The sequence below is a fragment of the Gopherus flavomarginatus genome, chromosome 3 (genome assembly GCF_025201925.1).
Source record: "Gopherus flavomarginatus isolate rGopFla2 chromosome 3, rGopFla2.mat.asm, whole genome shotgun sequence".
In the NCBI taxonomy this organism is placed as follows: domain Eukaryota; kingdom Metazoa; phylum Chordata; order Testudines; family Testudinidae; genus Gopherus; species Gopherus flavomarginatus.
This window is the reverse complement of record NC_066619.1, coordinates 228,185,682-228,211,256: the sequence shown is the minus strand read 5'-3', so window position 1 is coordinate 228,211,256 and position 25,575 is coordinate 228,185,682. Positions and strand designations below refer to the sequence as shown.

Here is a 25,575-nt window from a genome sequence, read left to right as displayed (position 1 = left end):
CTCCTTGCCATCTTGATTGTGTGTGTGTATATTTCTTCAAGAAACCCCATTCAAAATCTCCTTTAACATCATAAACTTTACAGCCCATGTTCAAAATATGAAATACACTTTTCCAAATACAATTAAAATCAGGACTTTCATTTATTAAAAATGCATAAACATTTTAAAATATATAGGGCCAGAGTCTCAGCACAGTATAAATTGTCATAGTTCCATTTACTTCAATAGAGCTACAACGATTTATTCAAGTTGAGGATCTGGTCATTAAATTTAATGCTAAAATAAGGCTTGCTAAGAGCAACTAACACTTTTGTCCAATTATGGCAGCTCTCCTATGAGGCTGGAGGCTAGCTGTTCTTTTTACACACAAAGCTTCTTATCAGAATGAAAACTTCCCTGCAGAAGTGGACTAAATTACTAGAAATTTATTAAAAATCAACAAATGTAGGACTAGCTATGGCATCTGACTATGCAAACTCTGCCTCTAAAACCTGTTCTTGAAACATTAACAATAAATATAACTAAAGCAAACTTGCACCTTTACCATTTTATGTTCAACTAGAGCTCAAGCCCAAAGGGACTTCAAAAAGATAAGGAGAGAGGACCAATAAGTTAAAATTTTTAATGGTTCAACTGTAAATGCTGGCACAAAAAATAAAAGACAAAGTAAAGTAATTTAGTATAAACAAGAGAATCCAAAATGTTAGTATTTTACTGGCTTCTACTTCAAACAGAGTTTTAATTTTTTTAAATTGCATCTTTCCAGACCTTTGTTACTAATAAGATCTTAAATTATTAAAATTGATAGATGTTAAAAAAATCACTTCAGACAACATATTTTGTTGCTTTTTTCACTTCACTCAATGAAAATAAATTACTTATTTCTAGTCAGTTTCACATATAGATTTTTTACATCCTAGCACTATTCAACCATGTTTGGTTGGCAAATACAGCAAGAGAAATTTACATTCAGATGAAAATGTCTTCATTGAATTTATTTTAAAACAAGACATTTCTATCAGTGTTAGGATTTGAGAAAATATTTTTTGCAATATCTAAATTTCTGTGCTTAGTCTACTGAAAGTATCCTTTTAACTTCAGTTTTGGGGTAATAGTTTAAAAAGTAACTTAGGCCCTTAGGTGCTTAGGGTAAAATTTCCAAAAGTCTCACTGAAAGTCAATGGGACACAGGCACTTTTGAAAATTTTAGCTGTGGTCTTTTAAAATTGGCTCTTTTTAGAATGATTATAGAACTAATATCCTGTAAAGGCTAGAACAACAAAACTATTTATTAATTAGATTGTAAGTCCCTTTGTTCTATGTTTATATAATGCCTAGCACTGTGCACAGTTGGGTCCTGCTCCATGACTTGGGCTGCTAGGTGCTATGGTAATACAAATAATAAATAAAGTAAACTCTGATGCCTGTCATTCAGTGCAAAGTCATGGTTTACCAAAATGTTTGTGTGTTTATTTTTATATTTTTCCTGTTTTACTCAAAGACCTACCCACACAGATCCAGCTGGAGGGTCAGGGTCCCATTTACACACCCAAGTAATCCTGTTCATTTGCGTCTGCCATTTCTACTTTTACTTTGCTGAAAGTAAAGCTCAGACCAAAGGTCCATCCAGCCCAGTATCCTGTCCACTGACAGTGGCCAACGCCAGGTGCCCCAAAGGAAGTGAAGCTAACAGTCAATGATCAAGTGATCTCCCTCCTGCCATCCATCACCACCTTCTGACAAACAGAGGCTAGAGACACCAGTCCTTACCCATCCTGGCTAATAGTCATTAATGGACTTAATCTCCATGAATTTATCCAGTTCTCTTTTAAACCCTGTTATAGTCCTAGCCTTCACAACCTCCTCAGGCGAGGAGTTCCACAAGTTGACTGTGCGCTGTGTGAAGAAGAACTTCCTTTTATTTGTTTTAAACCTGCTGCCCATTTGGTGGCCCCTAGTTCTTATATTACAGAAAAAGTAAATAATTTTTCCTTATTCACTTTCTCCACATCACTCATGATTTTATATACCTCTATCATGTCCCACCTTAGTCTCCTCTTTTTCAAGCTGAAAAGTCCTAGCCTCTTTAATCTCTCCTTATATGGGACCTGTTCCAAACTCCTAATCATTTTAGTTGCCCTTCTCTGAACCTTTTCTAATGCTAGTATATCTTTTTTGAAAGGATTTTAATAGAAATTTTTTCACAAAATTGTTAAATTTGAAAATTTTAAGAAATAAACCCAATATTTCCACAATGTACACAACTACCTTCAAGGCAAAAATACTCAACAAAAACACAGTTATGTACAGTAGGCATAATTATGGAAATATAAAAATAACATTTGGAAAGCAAAAATAAATGAATAATTCTTTATGGCTCTGATAAGGTTAAAAGAAGCAACCACAAGGGGCTTAAATAAATGTTCATAATAGCAGAGATTACCTTTCATTAACATTGTGGCTTATTAGCTGTAATACGTGGTGGTTCTGTCTGGTACTTTACATACACAATTGTACAGCTCCTTTTCTTTGGAATTTTTTTAAATGTTCAAGGACAGTGCCTGTTCTTCATCTGATGAAAGATGCCATTTCAGACAGTGTGAAACACAGCTTCATCTGAGTCTTTGCCACTGTCTTCACTAGGCAGGCAACAACCACCGCTTGGGGACCTGCAGCCCAAATCTTCCACACCTGACTCCTGATCACTGTTGGCTGAGAGGTCAGGATCAGAGCTTTTCAGGTTGTCCTGAGTCAGAATCAGGGCTGAGTCTTCTTCGTCTCCTTGTGAAGGGCTCCGTGATGGGAATGATTTCACATTATTAATGTAATCCTGGGGTGTGTTAGCTATGCTGTTATTAGAGGTAGAAAGCCCTAGATGTGTGTTGTGGTCTTGCTGCTTAGAGTTTTCTTTTCTATTGTTTAACTGCACTTTTTTGAGATTTGCCAATCTCTGAAAGAGAAATAATATAGTTTATACATTCTACACACACACACACGAGTTTCGGACCCAATTACGCTCTTGCATACCTTGGTGATGGGCACAATGTAAATACTTAAGGTCAAAATCTGACTTACACCCTTTGCAACTATTTATTTGACAATCAGAATTCTTCCCTCAACTGCAGTGGGATTACACAGACCTTTAATCATGTCAGCCTTTATGCCATATGAGACCAAGAAAAATTAACTTCTGCGGGAGTGTGTGTGTTTTGTGCAGGTACCAGGGCAAAATTTCACCCTACCCCCTAAAAAAACCCAATCTTGGCTTCTACAGATTGAAAGGCAAAAAATTCCCATTGAGTTCAGTCCCAGAAACTCCCCCTGTGTTTGAAAAGCACACAGCAGATGGTAGGTGCCAGCACTTTTTAAGTAATAGTATACATTTATGGATTATTCTTTCCATCTTGGTATTATATATGCCTGACCTCCATTGCACATGTCCTGTAGAAAGGTGAACAAAAACTACCTATTTAGCTGAAATTCATCAAAGACTTCCCCCATAACTAGCCTTATTTAGAGAATATGAAATCTGGGAAATCAGATCAAGTTCTTTACCTGTTCTAAGACTTCCAGCTCTTCCTCTAACTGCTGAGTTTCTTCTTTCACTGCCATCAGGTAATCGGTAACTGACTGCCGGGGATGCATCCCCTTTTCAAAGCGGGTATACATACCACTCCAGAACCTGGAATCGATAGCAGGGACTTTCAGAAGTGTTAAATGCAAGTGGTATGCAGGAATACACAGTCTTAAACATACGTAAGCACTTTACTGCACAATGTTAATTGAAAAACAGCTTTACTACCACAAGATCATGTTTTACTACTTTCGATCATGTATGACTGACAATGAAAAAGAAGCATAAGAATGTAAATCTATAGACTAATACTGGCATAAATCAATTATATACAATTTTAAGAAACATCAGGCTACATTTGATTTAGACCACAGCTTTGATCTAATCTGTCTGGAGTTCTGGATTGATAGTATTTCTTTTTTTTTTAAAATTTTTAAACTTATTAAATGTATTTACTGTCAACAAAAATGCATGTCCTGTCAAAATAAATACACAGTTTTGCTAAGAACAATAATAACTTAAGTTGTATTTTTTATTAGTTCCATACCCTCTATTTAAAAAAAACTATAGCGCAGCAGTAGCTGCATCAAAATTAAGGTTGAAGCCAGCTTTCCATTATAAGTCCAATTTTAGACCCTCTCCAGTTTTCCTCAAAAACAACTAGTCCTCCTGAAGTTTTGTATACCACAGCTCATCTGAGCGTAGTTTTTTTCTGGAAAGTTGGGTAAAAATCAGAAGCGTCATCTAAAAGTTATGGTGTGAAATGTTACTTAAAATTTCACATTTAACAAAAATGTTTAACAAGAGCCAAAAAGTATTTCAAGGATGAGTTTGTGTTTTGTTGGCCTGGCTGAAAGTACCTTTTGGGTAGTTGGTGTAGCTAAGCATGACTCCGCTGAAATCAGTGGAGTTGTACCCATTTACACTTGCTCTAACTTTGACCCTAATGTTAAAAGACAAAATTGCACATACTGGCACAGAGATGTCTCAATATGTGTTCACAAGGCAGTCTATGAAATACCTGACAGATTCATGGGGGCCTGTTTCCACCTGCTGCATCACATGGGTAAAACAGTATTTCATTATGATAATTTCTTCTCAGGTTGTCACTGTACAATCATAGGACTTGATCCAGAGAGGTGCTGAGTGCCACAACTCTCAACGAAGTCTGAAATCTGCTGGTTCTGCTCTACAACTTCCAGGATTAGGTCCCAGATTGATTCAGGAAAGTATTTAGGGCTAGATCCACAAAAGCACTTGGATGCCTAACAGCCACTTTAGGTGCCTAAGTCCAATATTTAGGCATCACTGAGATCCTCAAAACCCCCACACAGCTGCTGCCTAACCCTACAGGCATCTAAATTTCCACTGTTAAAGTCCCCTAGATATCTCAGTTTCTGACAGTGAATGTATGCATTGTTATCTCAGTCTCGGCACCAGGCGCCTAGCTCATCCGTAAACCCCACTCGGGGTCCTGCCCTGCCTTTCTCGCCTGCGGGGTCTGATCCAGTAAGTGTTCTCTAACCCCTAAACCCACACAAAATGCACAGAGGAAGACATGGCAGGGGTGGTGCCTGCACCCACTCACCCATCCCTTTTATAACGTTTAGCCCAGTGGTTAGCACATTCACCTAGGATGTGGGACACCTGGGTTCCACCCCTCCCCCCCACCCCGATGTGGAGGCCTGATCTGAACTTGAGTCTCTTCCCCTCCCTGTATTAATTATTTATACACAGTGGAACAACTCCAATAGGAGAGATTGCGAGAGAACCAACCAGATAACCCTACAGCCTAGCAATTAGGGCACTCTTGTGGGAAGGGGGGAAACCCAGCTTCAAATCCCTCCTCCACATCAGACAGAGGGTAGAATTGAACTGGGATATCTCACATCCAGGGTGAGTACCCACCTACTGGACTAAAGGTTATAAGGGGGACTCCTGGTTTAGCATTTTCCAAAAACTGGCTTAGGTGTCATCGCCAGGTGTGTGTTTATGACTGTGAATCCCAAAAGGAGGTAGGCATTTTCCTCCAACCCAGTTATGCACCTAACTCCCTTTGAGGGGCAGGGCTTAGAACATGCGGAATTTGGATGGATTTAAGTATATGCTAAAGTGCATTCCTGAAAGGAGACCTTAACAACTGACTCTATGAAATCTTTGCAGGTTAGTGATACCAAGCTATTGTAGACTGCACTACAATTAATTTAAAGTAAGAGACCTGTAAAATAATAACCCATGCTAAAAAAGACGCTCTTAGGAAAGTGGAAGCAGCCTGGGGTTTTACAAGCCAGTTTCTGTGTATTTGCTCCTTAGCCATGCACCCATCTGCCTGATCTTGTGTGACTTGTTGACATAGTTTTCAGTTAAATAACTGCTCCTGTTAGCCTGCAACTGAAAAAAGTCAGCTCGGAGGAGGGTGTATGCCATAAGTATGTTTGGATAATTGTGTAATATCACTCCTCCCCTATTTTCTAATTCTCTGATAACATGTGGCCAGCACCTGACTATCTACGTAAGGAGCTCAGCAGACAGATTTAAGTAACAGACTTGAATTAAGAATTCAGCTGTCTGGCAGAGCTGTTCTAGGTAGGGTGACCAGAGGGCAAATGTGAAAAATTGGGAGAGAGGGTGGGGGTAATAGAAGCCTATATAAGAAAGAAAAAAACCAAAATCGAGACTGTCCCTATTGGGACATCTGGTCACCCTAGTTCTAGGAGATTTTTACCTAGTATTAAGTGGTTTCTTTTTTCTTTGCCAAACAATCTACATCAATTTAGTAATGTCTGTCCCCGCAACCCTATATTCATTAACACAAAAAAACCCAATCCTGCAAACCCTTACTCAAAGGAGTCCGATTAAAGTCAATGGGATTACTCACATGAGTAAGTGTCTGCAGTATCAGGCCCATATTTCGTAAATCTCTTTTGCAAATATCGTTGTACCTAAAGGGACACTGTCAGATTACAATTAAGAGTTTTTAGTTAAACTGTTTTTTTAAACTTGGGTTAGAAATGTGACCTAGAGTGTTAAACATGAAAGAATATTAACATTAATTTATTTGTAATCACTTAGGTTGTTTGTTTACATTTTAACATATCCTTTAGCTTGGAATATGAAAATAACTATTCAATTGTACTTATAATAATTTTTAATCACTTTCACTTCTCTTGTATTAGCAACAAAATAGATTGTTATTTGAAAAAACAACAGTAACATTTTGGATATTAGACTCTATAGAAACTTGTAAACATCTAAAAAATATGTGGGGCCTAAGTTACCCTCCCAGCGTTACCTAGAATTTAGCAGCAACATTGGACAGGGTATTTTATTTGCTTATTTACCAAGTACTTGTTTTAACATGTATGAGTGAGATCCTACGATCTTTCTGAAACTACTTGTTTCACCTGTGATGCTGATTGACCCAGGGAATCAAAGATTCATCACAAAATCTGATATGGCAGAAATCTAGTACCCACAGTGGAACAAATGCCTATGCATGTAATAAGTACAAACAACTATCAATGCAGTCTTAGTCACAAGCTTCTTTTGCAACTAATCCAATGCTGTGACATAATATAGAGGCCCTGTCTGAGTATTGGCAGGCAGGGAGTTTACTCACTGTAGCTGGCACTGAATTTACCACTGTATCTATCAATGTACTAGAATAAAATATACAGTATAAGATTAAGTTCTGAGATGAGCAGTTTTGTTCTAATACACCCCACTAATAACATGCACTGTGCAATGGCAACAAGTGACGTCACCTACTTGTACAAGAAATTGCAGGGAGCTGTCTGTGGGCGCAGTGTCCCCTGGGTCTGACTGTGGTCTTCTCTATACAGAGGATTCATGTAATTTCCATGATTCTTCCACAAATGTGCCCAAAGCGAATATGTTCGTTCGTGAATTCTGAGAAAGGATTTAAAAGAAAAAATACATAAACTGCTTTCCAGAGGTGCAGGTATAGCTACAGACTATTACTTAGATAACTAATCTCATTATCTCTAGCCTGATTCTTGTGTGCATGTTTATACCTGCCTCTGGAAATTTCCGCTACATGCATCCAATGAAGTGGGTATTCACTCACGAAAGCTCATGCTCCAATACGTTTGTTAGTCTATAAGGTGCCACAGAACTCTTTGCCGCTTCTAGAGACTAGGGAAGACACTTCAGTGCTCTTTGCTGGTCACTACAATCAGCTTCAGAGCCTCTTAAGAAAATTACACAAATTATAGCTGTAGAATGTAGAGGCCTATTTTCCTTCATTGGACTTTAAATGTGAAATCCAATGCACCTCTGAAAAGCCATGGACATGGAATTATGGGGGTTGAGTAAATAAGATGTAGCCTCTGTTTCAGGGCCCATGCCCAGGGCTTCTATGAGTTAAAACAGCAGCCAATGATCCTTCGTATCAGTTCCATGTTGTGTTGAGACCACTGAATCTGTATAGTCATGAATCCCCGGGCCTCTTCCACACCTCCTCACTGCCCACCCCTCTTCATGGCCTTGCTGACCTACATGGGCCTGGTGCAAAGACACTTCCTGCAGCATGTAATGGGTCAGACACTTCACTGCTGCTATTTCTTCCGTGATTAACCCTCTTCCCACAGCCCATAAGTGCACAGAGGACTTCCACTGGTTCTTCACACCATGGGTGAATTTCAGCCACATGCAAGTGTGCTGACATTTCAAGTTGACACCAGATTGCTGATCAGCCACAGTGGCACTGTAACAGATAATGGCGACTCTGCCTTTACAGGAGGAATGGCCAGTTACCAGTGGGGCACAATTCCCTTACAGACTACAGGATTTATGCCAAGTTCTACTTTTTTCTGTGGGTGGATCAATGCAGGTTCTGGGGATCAGCAGTTTGTGCAGATACATTTTGAAACAGTTGTGTGCTGTGTGACATATGGTGCTAAAAAGCAGCACTGTAGATGTTGTGGCTCAGCCTGGAGCTTGGGCTCCGAAGCCCAGGAAGGAGGGTGAGCCCTTTCTGACCCCCTTTGGAGGGATCAGGGTCTTGAACCTGGGTCTCCAGGCTGCAGCCACCACCTGGCAGCTTGCTGATACCAGCAGGGAGCGTGGGCTGGTGGACCCTAGCTCACTATAGGCAGTGCCCACAAAGCTCCCAATTGGAGGAGATGTCCAGCCTCTTTGCGTGGCTCAGACTCACTATTTAAGTCAGAAGGAGACACAGGAAGTTGTCTGAGCAACTACAGGAATCCTTGGCTGGATGCTACATTGGATTCTGCCTTCTTTCCTGATTCCTGCCTTCCCATCCTGCTCCTAGTTCTTGCACTCTTGTCTTGCTCCAAGTCCCTGCTTCTACGCCCTGGCTCTGAACTTAGGCTTGATTCCTGACTCTGTCTCTGACCTATAGTTCCTGACCACTGCTGCTCCGACTGTCTACATTCTGGTCCATAACACCCCTTACTGGAAGTAAGAAGCACAGAAGCAAACAGTCAAATGTTGCAACAGATTTTGTGGACTATGAATAATTTTTTAAAGCCTCAATCCTTCAACATGAACTGAGGCTTACAGGAAAAGATTTCTGGGGCTGCAAAAGCACAATGAGATGACTTACATGGAAATGTCAACCCAGAAGGGAGAATACATCTGCAATTAGGGGAGCTACCAGATGATTTGTGTGCACTGGCTGGGTTAGAACAGTTCTATGATGTCCATCCACATGACCTTAAAATGGGACTACTGGACAAGAAACCAGGAAATTTGTACTGATGGACAGTTCGTGGGATGAGTATGTGATGAACATAAGAACTCCAGTACAATCAGAGAGTACAAAACTAACAGCAAGAGGTCAGTTCACTGTCTCCCCGGACCAGGTTAACCAGGGTGTCACCAACAGGAACCCCAGTTCCTTACCCAAAAGGAGTGGGTGGGACAGAGAGGAATCTGGCTCTGGGGAAACTTAAAAAGATTCAACCCTAGGAGGGGGAATGGATTTCTCATACATACATAGCTCTGGGACAGGAACAATCACACTGAGGAGTATGCCAAGGCTCGAGTGAGACCCTAAATCCTTTCCCCACCTATAGATTACATACACAGCACTGCACATTACAGAAGCTCAACTTTTTTTTGTTAAATTATCTTGCCAGATAAAGGCAGGCAAGAATTGTACATTGCTACACTTTGTGGCATGCAAATTTATATAGCCATTTTAATCTTTAATACACACAAAATCTGCAAAACCCACATATACATATGTAGTTAAAGAACAGAAAATCATACTTCAGCTCTCGCCTCTCCTTCTGGCCGTTACATAGAAAGTTACCAAACTGGCAGGAATAGATATGATGTTGTATGTGGATCAAGAATCTTTCATTGAACTCAAAGGCACAGGGAAACTGTTCCATGAGCTGCCAAACGCACTCGATGAACTGATCAATAACTGGGGATATCTCTTTTGGATCTCCATCTAAATAGCCATACCTAAAATAATGCAAGATATTACCATTACAACCTGAAATCCAATAGGAATCCTTTATGAAAACTAGAGCACTACATTGTTGAAAAAAAATGCTTTGTGGGAGAGAGTTGAGTCATGGGTTTTATGGTGAATTTTTAGTCACATCACAAAATCAGGCAGGTGTGGAAACCTCTGCTCACAGAACCGAAGGAGTGCTGCGCTTGCCAGTCAGGAACAGAGCACACAGGAGAAGCTCTGTGGGGAAACTTCCAGAGTCCTCTGCTGGTTTATACCTGGTACTAGTGTGCGCTGTAAGGGCTGGTCTACACTATGGGGGCAAATTGATCTTAGATACGCAACTTCAGCTACGTGAATAACGTAGCTGAAGTCGAAGTATCTAAGATCGAATTACTCACCATCCTCACGGCGCGGGATCGATGTCCGCAGCTCCCCCTGTCGATTCCGCAACTCCGTTCGGGTTGGTGGAGTTACGGAATCGATATAAGCGCGTTCGGGGATCAATATATCGCGTCTAGATGAGACGCGATATATCGATCCCCGAGCAATCGATTGCTACCCGCCCATACGGCAGGTAGTGAAGACGTACCCTAAGTCTCTCACTTCTATGAACACCCTTAGTCTATGTACTGTTAATTAGCACATCTCCGGGACAACCTTTGCTGAGAGACTTTTATGGTGCCCCTTTCCCCCCCCCCCGAAAAAAACCCTCCAATCATAGTTTAAGGCTGCCCTGTATTGGTGGAATTCCTTGGGGAGAGCATCCTAGGGCACAGCTACACTCTGCTGTGTTAGCAGGTGTGCTTTGAACCACTTCTCTATATAGAATTAGGTTTTTGGTGCTGTTCACAATGGATTACCTCAATTAATAGGGGACTGAAAATATGTAATGCATACAGTTGAGACAATATGCTGTATGTCTGACTTTGACCTGTAAAAGAGGAAGTATCTTTAGTTGTTTGTTCTGTATCTAATATATATAGGCTAATGGAGTAGGAAATCATAAAAATAATTTCTTCTAAATTAGAACCTGCCATTACTTAAATGCCTCAATGAGGTATAGCAGTATCATTAAGGAGATCACAGTTATCAATGGTGATTGTATGCCTACAATATTTTATAGACATTATTATTAAAGATTTTGTAGAATGTCATTTTAACGACTGAAACGCTTGCTGGAATCTTATAAGAACTTTATTCCAGTAAAAACTGCCTCAAATTATTGAATGTTATTTAATAACTGTCACTGTAGCATCAGCCTATAGAGAAATCAAGTACATCGCTACCTCAATATAATGCCACCCGATATAACACAAATTTGGATATAACGCAGTAAAGCAGCACTCCAGGGAGGCGGGGCTGCTCACTCTGGTGGATCAAAGCAAGTTCAATATAACACGGTTTCACCTACAATGCGGTAAGATTTTTCGGCTCCCGAGGACAGCGTTATCGAGGTAGAGGTGTAATATGACAATGAATCTTCAACATAACTTTTGTGCTTTGAATGTTTTTCTAAGAACTTGACTTAACACACAAATGCAGGGAACTGGAGACATATGTCCACATTATGGACAAAAAGCCTGCAAATTGTTTAATTAGCAACAAAAAGACAGTTGAGATTTTGAGGCATAATACAACCTGTCAAATCAGTACATTGTTTTATATTTCCTTTACTTGACGTATCTTTTGTTTTAATTTGATGGACTATTTGCCTATAGACTAGGAAAGAAGGACCCATTGCAGGAAGGATGGACTCCAGATAAAGCAAAATGGAACCAGATTGCTGGCATGTACATTTAAAAACATTATAGAGGAATTTTTAAACAAGGGCTGAGGGAAAGCCGACAGGTGTATAGGAGCACATGGTTTGGACAGAGACATCCCTACGAGAAGATCTATTAATGGGGATTCTCTCTTTTCTAGTAAGAAGGAGAAGATAGAAGTTGATAAACCACAGGTAGGAACTGGAGAGAAACAGTCAAATGAAAAAGAGTCCAATTCAACTGTATCACATAATGGCAAACAACTAAAAAGTGACAAATTTGATAAGTGCTTGTATACATATGCTAGAAGTCTAAATACTAAGATGGGTAAACTTAAGGGCCTGGTATTAAATGAGGATATTGATATAACAGGCAACACAAAAACTTTGTGGAATGATGATAATCAATAGGACACAGTGATATCAAGGTACAAAACATATAGGAATGACAGAGTAGGTCGGGAAGTGGCACTAGATGTAACAGAAAGCACAGAGTCAAATATAGTAAAAAAAACTTAAATGAATCAAACTGTACCATAGAATCTCTTTGGATAGAAATTTCATGCTTGAATAATAAGAGCATAGCAGTAGGAATATACGACCAACCACTGGATCAGGATTGTGCTGGTGACTGTGAAATGCTCTGGGAAATTAGAGAGACTATAAAAATAGAAAACTCAATAATAAAGGGGGATTTCAACTGTCCTCATACTGACTGAATATGTGTCACCTCAGGATGGGATGCAGACACCATAAATGACTCCTTCTTGGAGCAGCTAGTCCTGGAACGCACAAGGGGAGAGGTAGTTATTTGATTTAATCTTAAGTGGAACACAGGATCTGATCCAAGAGATGAATATAGCTGAACCACTTGGTAATAATGATCATAATATAACTAAATTGAACATCCTTGTGAGGGATGGAGAGATGGGATGAAACATCAAAGAAGCAGCATTAATTTCAGAAAGGGGAACTACACACAAATGAGGAAACTAGTTAAACAGAAATTAAAAGGTATGGTCCCAAAAGTGAAATGCCTGCAAGCTGCATGGAAACTTTTTAAAAACACCATAATAGAGGCTCAAATTAAATGGATACCTCAAATAAAAAAAAATTGTAAAAGGACAAAAAAAGCGCCACCGTGGCTATACAACAAAATAAAAGAAGCTGTTAGGGGCCAAAAAGCATCCTTTAAAAATTGGAAATTAAATCTTACTGAGGAAAACAGAAAGGAGCATAAACTCTAGCAAGTCAAGTAAAAATGTATAATTAGGTGGGCCAAAGAAAAATTTGAAGAGAAACTAGCAAAAGGCTCAAAACCCAACAGCAAAAAAAAAAAAAATGTTAAGTACACAAGGAGCAGGAAGCCTATAGGACAATCTGTGGGGGCACTGAATGATTAAAGTGTTACAGGAGCACTCCAGGAAGATAGAGCCATTGCAGAGAAGTTAAATGAATTCTTTGCATCTGTCTTTACTGCAGATGATGGGAGGGAGATTCCCACACCTGGGCCATTCATTTTAGGTGAGAAGTCTGAGGAATTTTTCCAGATTGAGGTGTTAATAGAGGAGGTTTTGGAACAAATTTATAAACTAACCAGTAAGAAGTCACCAGGACCAGATGGTATTTACCCAAGAGTTCTGTAGGAACTCAAATTTGAAATTGCAGAACTACTAAGTGTGGTATGTAACCTATCATTTAAATGAGCTTCTGTACCAGATGACTGGAGGACAGCTAATGTGATGCCAATTTTTATACAAAGGCTTCACAGGTGATTCTGGTAATTACAGGCTGGTAAACCCAACTTCAGTACCTGGTAAACTGGTTGAAACTACAGTAAAGAATAAAATTATCACACACATAGATGACCACGATTTGTTGGGAAAGAGTCAACATGGCTTTTGTAAAGGGAAATCACGTCTCACCAATCTATTAGAATTCTTTGGGCAGGATCAAGAAACATGTGAACAATGGTGATCCAGAAAATATAGTGTATTTGGACTTTCAGAAAGCCTTTGACAAGGTCCTACATCAAAAAATCTAAAACAAAGTAAGCAGTCATGAGATAAGAAGGAAGGTCCTCTCGGGGATCAGTAACTGGTTAAAAGATAGGAAACAAAGGGCAGGAATAAGTGGTCAGTTTTCACAATGGAAAGCGGTAAACAGTGGTGTCTGCCAGGGATCTGTACTGGGACCAGTGCTGTTCAACATCTTAATAAATGATCTGGCAAAAAGGGTAAATAGTGAGGTGACAAAATTTGTAGGTGATCCAAAATTACTTAAGATAACAGTCTGTTTGGGGTTAAGTAAAAGTTACAAAAGGATCCCACAAAACTGAGTGACCGGGCAAAAAAATGGCAGATGAAATTCAATACTGATAAATGTTAAAGAAATACACATTGGAAAACATAATCCCAACTATACATACAAAATGATGAGATCTAAATTAGCTGTTACCACTCTAGAAAGCGATCTTGGAGTCATTGTGGATAGTTCTCTGAAAACATCTGTTCAATGTGCAGCAGCAGTCACAAAAGCTAACAAAATGTTAGGAACCACTAGTAAAGGGATGAATGGATGGATAGATAAGAATTAGACGAGGACAACAAAAATGATTAGGGGTATGGAACAGCTTCCCTATGAGGAGAGATTAATAAAACTGGGACTTTTCATCTTGGAAAAGAGATGACTAAGGGGGGATTTGATATTATGAAGGATGTGAAGAAAGTGAATAAGGAAGTGTTATTTGCACCTTCACATAACACAAGAACCAGGGGTCACTCAAGTAAATTAATAGGCTGCTGGTTTAAAGCAAACAAAAGAAAGTACTTCACACAACGCACAGACAACCTGTGGAACTCATTGCCAGGGGAATATTGTAAAGGCCAAAACTGTAACAGGATTCAAAAAAGAATTAGATAAGTTCATGGAGGATAGGTCCACCAATGGCTATTAGCCAAGATGGTCATTGATGCAACCTCATGCTCTAGGTATCTCTATAGCATGTGACTGCCAGCAGCTGGAAGTGGACAACAGGAGATGGATCACTTGATGATTACCTGTTTTGTTCATTCCCTCTGAAGCACCTGGCACTGGCCATCATCGGAAGACAGGATACTGCACTAGATGGACCATTGGTCTGACCAGTGTGGCCGTTCTTATGATATTTGGAGGCACGCATAAAACAATTTGTAAAATCAGTACATTTTATATTCCCTTTACTTGAAATATGTTTTGTTTTAATTTGACAGAATAATATAGACTGAGGAGGTCTCAGATCACAGATCCTTGATGTCAACTGCACTTAAGCATATGCCTAAAGTTAAGTGCTGTCCTGAGTAGGGATGCTTTCCTGATCTGGGCCTTAATTCTGCATGAGTGAAATCTTGTCTCCTATTGAAGTCAATGGCAGAACTCCTATTGACTACAATAGAAACTTCTCTCCAAAATGAATGCTTCAATGGTAAAAGTAAGCACAAGACAAGCATCCAATATACTCAATAGTAAACAATGGGGAAAGAATGGTAAGAAAACAACATTTCAATTTTATTTTCCAATAGTCTATAATAAATAAATAAATAAGTTAAGAGGAATAACTTGAGGGCATCATGTTAGTTTACTTTCTCACTGCCATTTGAAAATCAAATTAAAATGGCATCAGCAGACAGCTGACCTTCCCTTATGAAAAAAGTGTATATTGAAAAAAAACCTGAGAGTACCCTTACCTGTGATTAAATTTGTGCCCAAAGGAAACCCAATCTTTTTCAATTAATACCTAAAATGAGAAAAGTGCACATAAGTGTCATGTAATGGAATCAAGATTAATTTTTAGAGGAAGCAAAAGATGATGGAAATTAGCACTGCTGTATTTCAACAAAGCTTGATTCCAAATGACCGCCTATCATTTTTTATTAAAGTCTACAAGCCTTGCAAACCTATCTTTGCAGGAATGACCATAAGGTTGGTAAACATTCGTGCATACTCTGCCAGAGCCAATTTGGACATCGGTCCCCTTGTTGAAAAGGAACAGATTTCAAACATGGTTTCCCCAACCCGAACCCCCTGATTTGCACCCAATTTTGATAGGCAAAACTTCAGTGCTCATCTTTGAAAATTTTAATCCTAAGTATAAACTGATGCTCCCAAAACAACGTCTTGGGCAACAAGACAGTTTCTTTGTCATGATTCAAAACACAAAGACGGACTATACTTGATGGAACCAAATGTTTGGGGTTAATTTGGATAATTTGGCATTGATAATTTGAACCACTTTGGTTTTTTTTAAACTTTCTACTTAAGAAAAAAAGACATTTTTAAGGAAAAGGTTGTTTTCTCTACACACACACACAAAGAACATTAGTGTTAATACTTTGCACATGATGTCATAGAACATTTACACCCTCTGTAAAATAGGTTTGCTTACCATAAATCCCTTTATAGTTCGGTAAAATGGATCTAATAGAAGGCTTGCTACAGAGCAAACCTGAGCTGTTCTGTCCCAGCCATCTGAGCAATGAACAAGAACACTCACACCTTCCTCTGCCACAGCCTAAAAGGACAGAAAGATTCACAGAAGTAGTAAATAAGGTTATGGCAATGGGTAACAGTAGAGATGCACGTGAGCCCAGTGGTTTAGGGTGCTAGCCTCGCATGTAGGAGGCCTGGGTTCAGGTCTTTGCTCGGCTACAGACCTCCTGTGACAGCCAAGGCCCAGGTCCAAAAAAGCTTTTTAGGTGCCTAACGCCTACTGATTTCAAATGAGCTTCTCCGTGCCTCAGTTTCCCTATCTATAAAATGGGGATAGCAACTCTTCCCTACCTGAGAGTTATATTGTGACGGTAATTGCATTAAAGAATGTGAGGTGCTCAGATACCATGGTAACAGTGGAGATGTAAGTACCTAAGGTATCTAGACTGATAGCAGTAGTATCTCCATCTGAAAAATAGCTTCCTCAGTTCAAGGACGTTACTGAACACAAGAGTATCAGACCACAAAGCACATAGAGGAAGCCTGCATTTATGATACATGTCCATATTCAATATGCAAGATTTGAAGTCTATAATTCTGTAATCTTAATTTACATTATCAGGAAGAGAGCTGTTTCATGCATAGTATAAGTGATGTGTGCAAGGAAGAGGTTATGTTCAGTAAACCTGGAAGATCCTTTTGGGGAAGTTAGAACTCAATGTGGATTAAAAGGATTTATTTTAAATAAGGCTTTTGCCCTTTGTTGTTTCTTTATGATTTCTAAAGAAAGCTGTACTTAAATCTCAATGGAGAAAAATAAAATGAGTTAAGAAAGAAAGTACCTAGAAAAATAAACTCTTGAAAACTTTAAATCAAAGTGGAACAATGACTAATAATGAATCATCAATGTTTATTTTAGGAGGGAGATAATTCCACCAGAATGGAATCCTGTGGGCAAAATGCCAATATTTAACAATTGGCAAGGATAAAAATCTGGATACTAGAGGCTAGCCAGAAATAGAGCAAAAATTCCAAGTAGATTTTTACTCAGGAACCAAAATTATACAAGTAGATCTGCATTCCAAAACAAAGAGAAACAGGAAGGTGGTGGGCACATATGCAACAAAAATAAAGATGATTTGCAGACATTACTTAAACTTGCCACTAGGGGAAAGACGGCAAATGCTGAGATCAATGAGTGAAATCCTGGCAGCAGTGGAGTCAATGGCAAAACGCCAATTGAATTAAGTGGGGCCCAGACTTCACCTAATGAATTCTGCTATAGATAGTTACAGTTGCATATGGGAAAGGCAGAAGCAAGGCAAGAAAGAACTCTGATAGTTACTGAGTATCAGCAAAAACATGAGACTGGGCATGTCATTTAAAAAAAAAAAAGTCACATAAACACTTATACACTAATTACCACTGTAAGAGAAAAAATGAGAGAGCTGGAGTGTCTGACATTGGGAAGACCTACAAGTAGTTGACATTTCAGAAACATGAGCCGTACGTGATTATCAAAGGGATAGCATAATTTCTATTCACTATTAAAAAGACAGGCAGGAGAATAGCACTAAACATAAGATACTATGGACTAACAAAATAAAAGTTCTGAGTAGAATACCATGAAGTAGAACTGCACTAGCCAGAGACACCAGGTCTTTACAATAAAATACACTAGTTGGGAGAGTAATAACAGCCTCAAAAGTAGAACAGTGATAGTAAATGCAAAATACTGGGATAAACAATTTCTCAGTACTATAAACAACTGCTTCTTGGGACAAATAGGTAAGTATATAGAGAAGAGGCTTCTCTTGCATTAGACTTTGGTAACAGAGAGACAAGGTGGGTGAGGTAATATTTTTATTGGACCACCTTCTACTGGCGAGAGAGATAAGCTTTCAAACTTACACAGAGATTTTCTTCAGGACTGGGAAACTTAAGAGAGTGACAGATAAATACAAAATGGAACAGATTGTTTAGTTAACACTGTTTAGTTAAAACGAGGAATCCTTGTGGCACCTTAAAGACTAACACATTTATTTGGGCATAAGCTTTCATGGGCTACAGCTCACTTCATCAGATGCATGGAGTGAAAAATACAGTAGGCAGGTATAAATATAAAGCACATGAAAAGATGGTGGCTGGGTCACTACAAAAACTAACTTTTCCTCTGTTGATACTCCGGGTACGTCCAGACTACCCCGCCGTATCGGCGGGTTAAAATCGATTGCTCGGGGATCGATATATCGCGTCTAATCTAGACGCGATATATCAATCCCCGAGCGCGCTTATATCGATTCCGGAACTCCACCAACCCCAACGGAGTTCCGGAATCGACATGGAGAGCCGCGGACATTGATCCCGTGCCGTCTGGACGGGTGAGTAATTCGATTTTAGATATTCGACTTCAGTTACGTTATTCACATAGCTGAAGTTGCATATCTAAGATCGATTTCCCCCCCCTAGTCTGGACGAGCCCTCACACATTCTTGTCAACTGTTGGAAATGGGCCACATCCACCCTGACTCAATTGGCCTTGTTAGCACTGACCTCCTACTTGGTAAGGCAACTCCCATCTTTTCATGTGCGGTATATTTATACCTACCTACTGTATTTTTCACTCCATGCATCTGTTGAAGTGGGCTATAGCCCACAAAAGCTTATGCCCAAATAAATTTGTTAGTCTCTAAGGTGCCACAAGGACTCCTCATTGTTTTTGCTGATACAGACTAACACAGCTACCCTTCTGAAAACTGATTAGTTAAGTAAGTTAATAGTGGGAGCTTAAATTCATAACTTTGCTAGACACTAAAAATCATGGATTGAATAGAGAAACTGGATTTATGGCTTATTATAACAGGCTATAACCTACTAACAATACTACCCCGGCCCCCGAGCTGCTTTCCCCACTTTCACAAGCTTTTTGGCCTGTGACTGGAGGAGTGTTAACTGGCCACTTATCTTGAATGGTCGCTTGAAATATGTGTTAATTGCTTATGCTAAATCATCTGTTCCACCTTGTATTTAGCTGTGACACTCTGGCCAGGTCTACACTACACACTTCCTTCAGTATAACTATGTCGTCAGAGATGTGAAAAATCCACACCCCTGAGTGATGTAGTTATACCGACTTTAACCCTCGTGTAGACAGCTCTCCTGCCGGTGTAACTACCGCCTCTCGCAGAGGTGGAGATATTAAGCCAACAGGAGAGCTCTCTCCTGTCAGCTTAGAGCAGGGGTCAGCAACCTTTGGCACATGGCCCACCAGGGTAAGCTCCCTGGTGGGCTGGGCCGGTTTGTTTACCTACCGCGTCTGCAGGTTCAGCTGATTCAGCTCCCACGGGCCGCCGTTTGCTATTCCAGGCCAATAGGGGCTGTGGGAAGCGGTGCGGGCCAAGGAATGTGCTGGCCGCCGCTTCCGGCAGCCCCCATTGGCCTGCAGCGGTGAACCGCGGCCAGTGGGAGCCGCGATCGGCCGAACCTGTGGATGTGGCAGGTAAAGAAACTGACCCAGCCTGCCAGGGGGCTTACCCTGGTGGTCCATGTGCCAAAGGTTGCCAGCTCCTGGCTTAGAGCATCTTTACCAGAAGCGCTATGCAGCTGCACCAATGAAAGTTTGTACTGTAGACCTGCACTCTGAGTAAGTTTCCCAGACCTGAAGAAGAGCTCTGTGTAAGCTTGAAAGCTTCTCTCTCTCTCACCAACAGAAGTTGGTCCTATAAAAGATATTACCTTACCTGCCTTGTCTCTCTAATATCCTGGGACCTACATGGTCACAACACTTCATACTTGGCCTTGGTAATGCACGGGAGTTGGTTCAGGCAATAAAGTGGGACCAGAGTATAATTAAGTTGTCATGTGTGCACAGGAACAATCATATCTAGAGGTAGTGCTGCAACACTTAACCTTCAACAAGGAGAACTTAAGGAGAAACAGGTTTAGTAACTGTCTGCAGGGAAAAGTTAGGAAATTAAGATATACAGCATTGGTTAGTGGAGGCTGCACTGCAATTCAGGTAATTAGTGCACAAGAATAGAGGGGAATAGAACACTAATTTACAAGCAAAGTGTCCAAATGACAACTTTTGCCAAACTAAAAATTGTCTCTTCTCCCCTCACAGAAACATTACACATTTAGGGCCAGATTATTTTCTAGTGTAACTTCATTTAAGTCAATGGAGTTTCACTAGCAGTGAATCTGGCCCTCAGTTTTCTGCATCACGTCAATCAATTTTGATTTAGTTTTACATAATTTACCTTTGCAATGAAGATGCCCGCATCCATGATGGCTTTGATGTGTTTTAGCCAGCCAGAATTCTCCAGGCCCCAGAGGAAGTCACTCATAGAAGGGGACTTCAGCTCACAAACTGTAAAGTAATTCACGTTTTTAATGCACAACATAACATTTTAACTCGTAGGTTCCGACTTACTGTTCAACCTAAGTATCGATACGTTTGCAGATTCTCTACACGAAACAGACATATTCTGAAATGGAAAGATTACTTCTAAGTATATCTAAGGTTCTATACAGCATGTATGAAAACATAAGTTGAAGGGATAGCGTTGGGTGAAATTTGGCCCAATGTGTAAAAAAAAGTTGTTAAAAAAAAAGTAGATTTTACAAAACTTATAAGAGAAATGCTTCTTTTAAAAGATTCCCGAGCAGTACTTTGGAATTTATATAAATATTTCTTCTGTGATGTAGGTTTTCCATAAGCATAACCACTTTAACAGTAGTAATGAAATCTGTGACAGTGGAGAAGGATGATCCCATGATTAATTATCAGAAGTTGGAGTCGAGAGGATTGTGGTTTTCCCCCCAGCTTTGCCACAGATTTCATGTGTGGCCTTGGCCAAGTCCTGCAGGATAAAATTTTCAGAAGTGACCATTAATTTGGGCACAAAGAAATTAAGCCAGCCATTAAAGCTGTTGGCCTTAACCTCACTGTGCCTCAATTTCCCCATCTGTAAGAAGGGTTCTGAGGATTAACTCAATAATACTGTGAAAACAATTTGAGCTCCTCAGATAGAAGGTCCTAAAGAAGTTAAATAATATTGAAAATAAATGTATCAGGAAATCTAAATCTTATGCTCTAATCAGCTGTTAGGCAGGTAAATGGCCATATTATTCATATATGTGCCGAGCTAAGCATCCAAGGTTGACATTCAGAAGCCCTGTATACAGCAAACATATTTCAAGTTTATCTGGATACCCTGCAAATGGACAGGGTGAATAAAATCCATTCTCTTGGCAGCTTGCAGGCTCCAAGGCACCTCTTGTGATACAGCAGGGGCCCCTTTTCATCCACTATTGCCAGAGACATTGCCCACTGCCCCAATCCACTGAGAACAATTCTTCCTCTCACAAAGAATTGATACTGTTTTGTTTTTTATTTGTATTACTGTAGCACTTACGAGCCCTAGCTATGGATCAGGACCCCATGGTGCCCAGCACTGAACAAACACAAAATAAAAAGATGACCCCTGCCTCAAAGAGCTTAAAATCTCTATTAATTATTTCCCTTTAATTTTGAAATAACACATACAATTCATAGAACATTCAAAGCAGAGAGCAAATATTGGGGGGGGGAGAGTTACTCAGCTCATCTTTCCAACGTTGGTAGATTTAACAGGATCCCAAATGTGAATGCGAAATCAATACGTAGATATACACAATGAGAACTTATGTACCCAACATGAAATTCAGATGTCCTGTTAAACCATCCGTGAGTGAGTATTGGACATGCTATATTACATGAAAATTCATCCCTTGAAATCGTATATGCTACACATAAATTACTATAATATTAACATATTTTCATCTCTGTACAATGTCTGAATTTTTTTTGAGTCTGTGTGATACAGTTTCATCCCACTGTTGTTAAATGTCTGTCTTCATTCTCCCTCTTTCTCTTTTTAACTATTCCAAAATTAGTAACATTGGCCAAAAAAAAATAAAAAAATAAAAAAGCACCTCACTCTCATCTGAAATCTGACTTGTGGTCTCAATCCAGTAGAAACCATTCTTTAAAAGGGCAATAAAATTCTGTGTCAGACATTATAAAGTTTCATGTGCCATATCCATCACAGACATAAGACCATGCAACACTGGTGATTTGGGTACAGCTGCGCCAGTTTTTCATATCAGTAAATTTGATCCCAAGAAAGAAATTTCCATTTTCTTCAGTGTAGCCAGGATTTCACTCTATAAGTGAAATTCATAATTAGTCCACCTCAGCTTTCAATTTCTGATTTTTTTAACCCTTTTTCATTCTAAGGCACAGTAACCTAATGTGTATTATATAACGGATTTCAATCTTTGAACACAGAGGTTCTCACAGAAGTTTATTTTACAAGTCATTTTTGAAACACTTAAAAGAAAAACAACAACAACCCTGAGTAACAGTACTGAAAGCAAACAGTCTTTCAAATGATTAATGCTCTTGTGCAGATGGAAGTATAAGCAATTAGTAGTTGAATTTTAATTGAAGCTGCTGGCTCTGTTTGCAAAAGCCCAGGAAAGCTGAAATACTACTTTGCTCATTCCTGCTACCAAATCAGAATCAATATTTACTTACCATTTTACTGAGCAAAGGCCATTTTGTCCTAAATCAGAGACATATGCCACATAGTTTAAGTGATGCTGGCTACTGATCTGTGATGCTGACTACTGATCTGTAGTTTAATAGTAAATTCAACTAATGCTGAATTCAGTAACTAGGCAAAACATACATGAAGCCACAAAAATATCTGTGTATCAAAAGAAAAGAAATGAAAATGTTTGAATTATAAAAGGCTCTGCAGCTATTTCACATGGAGGAAGGTATGGGGCAGAGATGACTTTACGCACAGGAAAATTAAGGAGCCACTTGGGGCAGTAAATTGTATGGAAGCTCAACATCTCATAGGCTGCCCTTATTTTTCTCCCCAGTAACTGGACTGGAGTGGGAGAAGGAACAGCATACTGTCAGATCTATAGTGCCCACCAGCAATAGCACCAGATGGGGAGGCAACTGCTGGATTAATTTTCCCATTTCCGGCAGCTTGAGGCCCCACAAATCCTAAAGTTGGCTTTTGCTCAGTTGGGGGAAGGGTTAAAGCAGTGGTCACCAACCGGTCGATCATGATCAACTGGTGGCGCAGCAGGGCTGTTACTAAGGCAGGCTCCCTGCCTGCCCCCAGCCCCACACTGCTCCCAGAAGCAGCCAATGCAGGCCTGGGGGTAGGGGTTTCCCTCTGCGCGTGGCTCCTGCCTGCAAGCACCGCCTCTGTAGCTCCCATTGGCCAGGAACAGGGAGCTGTGGCCAATGGGAGCTGTGAGGGTGATGCTTGCAGAGAGAGGTAGCGCACGGAGCCTCTTCCCCCCACCTCCTTCCAGGGGCCACAGGGGCACATTGGACCCTTCTGGGAGTGGTGTGGGACAGGGGTAGACAGGAAGCCTGCATTAGCAGCAGCCACGCTGCACCACCAATCGGGAGCCGCCGGAGGTAAATGCCTGGTAGGATGCCGCACCCCAAGCCCCAGCCCAGAGCCACCATACCCCCTTCTGTACCCTGAGCCCCCTCCTGCACCCCAAGCCCCAGCCCTGATCTCCCTCTCAGAGCCAACACCTCTCACCCCCTCCTGTACCCCAACTCCCTGCCCCAGACTCAGCCCAGAGCCCCTCCCACACTGCGAACCCCTCAGCCCCAGCCCAGAGCCTGCACCCCCTGCCGAACCCTAACCCCTAACCCCAGCCCAGTGAAAGTGAGTGAGGTGGGGGAGAGCAAGCGACAGAGGAGGGGAATGGAGTGAGCAGGGTGGGGCTTTGGGGACCTCAGGGAAATGGCAGGGTAGATTCTGGGTTGCCCTTAAATTCAAAAGGTGATTTTGGGCATAAAAAGGTTGGAGACCACTGGGTTAAAGTCTGTGGGCCAAACCCAGCAGTGCCTACCCAAGCAAAACTCCCAACGACGTTCAAAGACCATAGGTTTTGTTCTTATCTAAGAAACTGATGCTTTTAATATTAATAGAAGAGAAGTCCCTATTCACTATTTTTGTTGTTCAAATACAGACAAACAGCACGTTGTGCATCATCTAAATGTAAAAATCATAACAGATCAAATTCTGGTTGCCACTTGGAAACAGGAGCTAAACTCACCCAGTGAGGAATACAAATATGCTACCAAATCAATATTAATGGGCCCCTGAATCTTGGCTGTAGGGTGACCAGATAGAAAGTGTGAAAAATCGGGAAGGGGGTTTGGGGTAATAGGCGCCTATAGAAGAAAAAGCCTTGAATATCGGGACTGTCCCTATAAAATTGAGATATCTGGTTACTCTACTTGGCTGAGACCAGCCTTACACACAGCTCCCTTCTGCATACTTTTCTGCTTAGCACAGGAATGATTTGGCACAGGGTTGCGCATAAAGGCTATTACTTGGTCACAGTGACCTCAAACGTGTACACACTCATGGGTGTGGACCACACTGCCTGACCCTTTGGCCATGCCAGACATATGAGGAGCAATCTCCCTGCAGCTTTTCAGAGGAGGCAGGATATGGTTAGCCAGCTTCTGCCCAGCACTCCTAATGTCGGCTGTGGATCTTCTGAGGTGTGCATGTGGAGCATTGGCCAGAATTTGGCCCTTTGTTAACATAATTCAGTACATTAAATATTACTTTTGTATTCATTTGGACAACAATTCAGTGGAAGTTTATTGTCCTTAAACTTAGGGCTAAATCCTGTTGGGGGATGGGGGAGAGTAAAGCAAAATGGAGCTAAACTGAGAAAGGGTAATTAGGGTGTAGGACGGTGCAACAGATATGCTCCTCCACAGAATGAAGAAGAATAGTGGTTGTAATCATCGTCCCAGAGTTTCAGGTATTTCTCTCTACTGCACATAATCACCCCTATGTTCCAGCACAGAGAGCCACTGCAGTACTCAGCCTCTTTGCAAGCGGGCTCCCCCATGCAATGGATGTGCAGTTCATCCACTGTTTGAGTTCTCCCATGGGTGAACAGAGGGGTAGGATTTTCCCTTAGCCATTAAGTGTGTAACCTAGTATTACAGTTAAATTCTCTGAGAATTTACAGTATACAGTATACAGTATATACATATACAGTATAAGTGTTAAATAATTTTAAACAAACAATTTAATACTGTACTCAGCATTGATGATTGTGAAGCTTGCTTGAAACAGGAGTGTAGAGGGGTTGGAGCATGGGGGCTTGCCCCATTCCACCTGCCTGGCGCTCCTGCCAGGGAGCAGGGTTAGGGGCTTGCCCACTCCCTGGCTGGAATGCCGGGTAGGGGGAGTGGGGCGAGCCAAACATTGT

The 25,575-nt window shown here is 40.6% G+C and overlaps 1 protein-coding gene across 1 annotated transcript in view; it reads right to left on the bottom strand.

The window, feature by feature from the left end:
* Positions 1-1,216: 1,216 nt before the first annotated feature.
* Positions 1,217-25,575, bottom strand: part of MTMR7 (myotubularin related protein 7) — a 74,782-nt gene continuing 50,423 nt past the window's right edge. Inside the window, exons 8-14 of the mRNA XM_050947607.1 lie at positions 20,514-20,623; positions 16,211-16,336; positions 15,513-15,562; positions 9,830-10,030; positions 7,343-7,483; positions 3,556-3,682; positions 1,217-2,950 (exon numbers count right to left, since the gene is read on the bottom strand). Coding sequence (XP_050803564.1) covers positions 2,591-2,950; positions 3,556-3,682; positions 7,343-7,483; positions 9,830-10,030; positions 15,513-15,562; positions 16,211-16,336; positions 20,514-20,623 — 1,115 coding nt within the window. The 3' untranslated portion in view covers positions 1,217-2,590. The remainder of the gene's footprint in view (positions 2,951-3,555; positions 3,683-7,342; positions 7,484-9,829; positions 10,031-15,512; positions 15,563-16,210; positions 16,337-20,513; positions 20,624-25,575) is intronic.